General features: G+C 43.8%; 1 protein-coding gene across 1 annotated transcript in view; it reads left to right on the forward strand.

The window, feature by feature from the left end:
• CDHR1 (cadherin-related family member 1) overlaps positions 1–5,506 on the forward strand; it is a gene marked incomplete at both ends in the record, with an annotated part of 30,335 nt that extends 24,829 nt beyond the window's left edge. Inside the window, one exon of the mRNA XM_009708131.1 lies at positions 5,159–5,506. Coding sequence (XP_009706433.1) covers positions 5,159–5,506 — 348 coding nt within the window. The remainder of the gene's footprint in view (positions 1–5,158) is intronic.
• Positions 5,507–5,512: the final 6 nt, after the last annotated feature.

The raw sequence follows: 5,512 nt of genomic DNA on the forward strand, positions 1-5,512 counted from the left end.
TGCTCTTGGAACAATACAGTGATAAAAAAATCCAGAGGCCTTTTAATTTAACTGAGTCTGGGTTTATGGAAATTGATATTGAGTGGCGTCTGTTATTCTCCTATTCTTTCTCAACGAAACGTACGCTGGAAAAGCCACTCTTTTTTCACCCTTACGTCTCACTCAAAAATCCATTCCAAAAAAAATCACAGAAAGCTGATTCCCACTCCTGATGTAGGGGGAGCGGGGATCCCTCTGCCTCTTCATGACTCCACTGAGGTTCTGCAAATATATGGGGGCGTTTATTTACACCTCTTCATGGACTGAGGCTTAAGTCCACATTTAAACAGCATAATCTGTGGTTCTTAATAGCTTTGGCCACTCATTTAGACTTCTAAATATAGCTGTTGAGTCTCAGTCTTAGATTCTCCTAATTGAAAGGTTCAACAAATACCTTCTGCGGGTTAATGTGGATACCTCCTCCTCTCTTATACTAACTCTGCAACCATGGGAACTGTGGTTGCTGATGGCACTAAATATCCTTTGCCACATTTGCAGAACAGTTAGCCGCCTCTTTCCACAGTTGCATGGACCTTGAAAAAAATTGTTCAGAGAAAGTTGGTTTGATTTGAGAACTCTTGCCCTGTGCTGGTGTTTGTATTGCAAAGTGATGTAAGTGCAGCCTTCATGTATGGTGATAGCCCTGCTCTTTGGGATAAGCACTGGAGGGGGCAGCTTGTGTTCTATCTTGGATCAGGAGTTACTTCTGAAGCAAATCTCCTGATCATCCCCATACACTGTGGGGTGGCTCATGTCTCAGATAGCTCCAAGCACACAAAGTGGACTTCTCTCAGATGAAAGTGTGTTTGGGGAGCACACCTAGTGTGCTTTGGTGCTAGCAGGCAGTCCGTCCCTGCAATCAGGCTAGAGCAATCTGAAGCAAAACCCCAGAAATGCTGAATACATGGAAGCGGGCTCCTCAGAACCAGCCGTTCCTTGTACAAATCCACTTGCTCAAGTCGATGCAGCCCAAGTTGTCTATAATCTGCGATAGCTTGGGCTCTTAACAGCTTCACCTACTTAGACTTCTATATACAGCTGGTGAGCCTTAGCTGATCTCGTGGCTGAACAGCTCAACCACACACTCCTGTTGGGTCTAGCTTCTGGATGCATCGCCCACTTCTGCTCACTGCAACCCATGCATTATGAAGGGCTCTTGAGAAGCTTCCAGGAGGTGTAGATGTCTGTACATGGCAAACTGTTGTGGCAGGAGAGAGAAAAAATGAAGGAAATACATCGTCATTTCAGTAGCAAAGAGAGACGTGGGCATCCTCTTTGGAAAACACAGCTTTCTGAGGAGGAAGCCACTGTGGAGGAAGGATGGCAAGAATAAGCCACAGGTGCTGCAGAGGGCTGTTTTCCACAGCCCTGCCCTTCAGGTCCACAGCCTGAAAGCATCCGTCTACACTTCAACTGCACGGTGCTGGCTCTTAGGAAACTGGCTTCAAAGGCATGTGTCAATGTTAGAGCCCCTCAGAAGCTGGCGAGTCCCAGTGACTGCTGGACACTTCAGCACCCCGTGGGACTTGGGCTGAGGAGCTTCTCTGCAGGGGACAGTCAGTCACAAGGGTTCTGCAAGGGGCCATACATGCCCATTAAATAAAAATAGGTGATGACATATTTTAATCCAAGCATTTGCTTTAATATTGTATTCTTGTCCCGGGATCAGACTTCTCCTTTCTCAAAGCTGATGCGAACAGTTTAGCTACTTCCAAACTTCTGCCACGGTTCTGTAACTCTCTAATTGCCCCCAACCCTTCTCTGGGCCAGTGCTCATTATAATTGTGAAGTCACAGCAAAAAAACAGCAGAGCGTTATCTTTTGTGAGCAGTGGTATTTTAACTCCTTCGATGGCTATTAAGAAAGACAGTGTTTCTTCCAGGTTTTGGCCCACGGAGATATGACAGTGCTTCCCATACCAGCTTTCATTTCATTGTGTATCTACTTTTGTTTTATGTGTACAAGAAAAATCAGTACTTTTCAAAATGCAGCATGCCTCTTAGGAAAAAACAACAGCTAAATAAAGTACGAAGTGGCACTATTTGTTGACCCAGTTCTGGGGCACTGTTGGTAATTGATGCAAGGAATTGAAGGTGTTTTGAATGTGCTGGGTAGTGCTTGGGGCCAAACTGCTTAAACTTAGGTGTCCAAATGCTCCCCAACTTTCCCTGTCAGAGGATGCCCAGGCCTCTCTCAGACCTGTTCTGTCCGTTAACTGACGGGGCCACAGCGATGGCACAGACAAGACTGCAAAGCTTTTTCGTGACAAATGCACTTACCATAACCCTCTCTGCAGGCTGGCTAAGATGAAGACATTTCAGGCTTGGTTTGCAAGTTATTCCTCCTATTTATCCTGTGAGCGTCATGGCCGTGACAAACAAATTCTCCTACTGTATGCTTACAACATGCCTTATGTTTTTATGGAAACATTACAGAAGAGTTGTTATCCAAGTTGATTCCAGGCAAAGCTTTGTGTAGTACAGGCCCAATAACTAGAATATAGGCTGAACCAGCTATTACTGGCTTTAGTTTTGGCATTAATCACCTCTTCCTAACTGGAAGCTCTAACAGGTACCAAACTTGGTGAGACAAGGGGGAGCTGAACAAAGCCAAATTCTGAAACTCCCCATACGATTTTCATCAGTTCTTACCCCTGCAACTGTTGTACACTGGCGACGTAAGACACGTACTTCTGTCTAATCCCATTTATTCAAGGTTTTCAAATAGCTAGTCAAGTAATTATTACTGAGATATAGCAACTTCTTAAGTGTATGTCATCTTTCTCGTGTTGGTCCTATACCACGTAACCATCAGTTCCTCACTACAAAATCGATCTTGACAACACTCCTAATAAGTGGACTCATTTCAGGTCACGTACTACTTAGCAGGGTTTATCTGACACTTAATTCATCAGACTTTCACATGAAGTTAAGTAAGCCAGGGTAGAATTTCTGTCATCTGATGGGATTTAAGTACACAAAACCCATGTAATGCAGAACAGTAAAGCTGATGTAAATCCAAGCTCCACCAAAGTCATGGGCTGCTCTGCCTTTGGTTTCTAGGTCATGTCCATTCCTAATTAAATAACAAAAAAAACTTTTTGCGCAGCGAGGTGATGAAAATTGGTCAGTACCTGTAAGGTAAAGTGGTCCATGAGTTTCAATAGCATTTCTTCGCCCATTTCTCTTTCTCAATAGGAAACATTCAGGGTAGGGGAAGAGTGGGCTTGGATCATATGTTTGAGGTAGGTTGTGAAAGTGCAGAAATGAAGTGAAGACAATGGGGTGTTTATTAACAAATTTGCATTCCCTAAGTTTAGGGATGTGATTTAAAAATAAATAGAGTTCCTGTGTAATACGTGACAAGACGTACTCGGAAGCATCCTTTAGGGACACTCTTAGTCATCTCCCTCCACAGACTGGGGAGGGTAAAGAGATGAGCATCCTAGTTTAGAGGCATACAGGGAAATCCATCTGATGTCACTTTAAATGTCTAAAAGTCACAGGTGCACATCCAAGCTAGTCACAAGGCTCTCCTTATACTCACTTTGATACCTGTTTTAGCATGTGGTGACTACTGCTCTGGACGTGTCCTTTTCTCCCCACTGACTAAAAGCTGGGAGCTTAGACCACTAACTAAAATGCAGATAACCTGTTACTAGACATGTGAAGTTTGGGTGCCGATTCCCCCCTGGAGTCGAGGCCAGAGGAGTGGGGCACAGCAGGTAGCCCTGTCTCTCCGCAGCCGCACGTAGCCTTATGACCAGCTCTTGGTAAACAAACCTGCTCATGACTGTGCCATTTCTGAAGGACCTCCTGGCCCTGCACAACACTGCTGTTTGTCCAGATACTGTTGCAGGAACTTGTATTTGTTATGAATTTCTCTTGGAAATGTAGTCCAAGGGTGGACTACCATGCCATGAATAACGGTGATCTATATGCCGTGCTGCTACCCTGTATTTCTTGATCAACCAGGTGTTCATACATGCTTCCTAACTTCTTTTAGTGTTTCTGGATTCCGTTCAATGTCATTGCAACTCTCCTGTCCTATGCCTAGGGCAACACTTGGCTCCCTTTATTTTATATACTCTCTACACGTTTCACTCTAATTCCCTAGTTGTATTTATAATAGATAGTGGCCTCTCTCAAATATAAACATGTGAGGGTTGACCATTTCTCTTATTTTTGATATTTCCAGATCAAGTCCAGGGTAAAATCCTATATTTTAGGCCTCAAGAAGCATCCATGGACAATATTTGGAATTTGCATGAGTGGCATCCTTTCCACCATATCTGTAACAATGGTGATCTCCACTATCATGTACTGGAAAAGTGTGAAAAGATCCAAGCTCCACCCACAGGGCAAAATCCGCAAAATTATACGGGGACGTCCAAGACGAACAGTGTGCTAAGCTGCAAAGTGAACTGGCCATTCATTTGTCCTTAATATGCCATATGTAGCTTTTGTTATTGTTTATTTCTTTTATTTCTAAAAGCAAAGCTCTTTAGCTCACTCATCTCCCCTACCTCAAAGAGTTTTGTTATGTCTGTAAAAGAGTACTTGAAAACAGAATGCAGCACATACCTGCTACCTACTCATTTGTACCCTGTGATTTTATAAAGTGAAGTTTTCTCATAATCTTTTCAATGCCATGCTCAGTCATAGTCCTATAAACTGCATCACTGTATCACCTGGAACTGGTTTTGAAAGATCATTCTCTACTCATAAACTTCTGTTTGGGTTCAACACTATTATTCCTAGGAAATTAACTCCGAAATGTAGTACAATACAGCTGCAGATCCTGGCGCGAATTATTTTCTTGCTCAATTCTTGCAAGTTAAACAAACACTATGGTGACACGCAGGAATCCGTCCTAACTTGGCGGTAATAATCCTGTAAGCTTTCGTGTTCAACAGTCATCCATCTCACAATACTGTAAGGCTTGGCCAGTCTTCTCTCCACCTAAATTCTCCAAACCTGGACTGGCTCTTTGACTCTTTTTTTTAGAGACAACTCCCATTAGTCAGCCCTCTTTGTTACCTATTGTGGACAAATGAAATTTCTGGGTCACTGTCTGTCCCATAGAGTAAGTCACATGTTTTCTTTGTACTCTTTTACAGACTCTTCACAAAGGGCCTATGGCCGCCTTTTTGATGCAAACTAAAGATAACCCTATGAAAGCCTTAGGAGTGCTAGCTGGTGTCATGGGCATAATGGTGCTGATAACTATCATGATCTCTACTGCCATGTTCTGGCGCAACAAGCGGTCCAACAAAATCATGCCGGTAAGAAGGATTATAAAAAAGAGACAGACCCCGCAGTCCCGGACCATCAGGATGGAGTGGCTGAAGTTCAAGAGGCCTAGCAGTGCTGCAGAGAAGTTTGTCGTTGAGGATGATGCCAAGAGCTTACACAACGAGAACAGCAACAACAACATCCAGGTTGCCCCTGTGCCGCCCACCGCCCCCTTGCCC

This window comes from Cariama cristata, unplaced genomic scaffold (assembly GCF_000690535.1).
Source record: "Cariama cristata isolate BGI_N322 unplaced genomic scaffold, ASM69053v1 scaffold38739, whole genome shotgun sequence".
In the NCBI taxonomy this organism is placed as follows: Eukaryota; Metazoa; Chordata; class Aves; order Cariamiformes; family Cariamidae; genus Cariama; species Cariama cristata.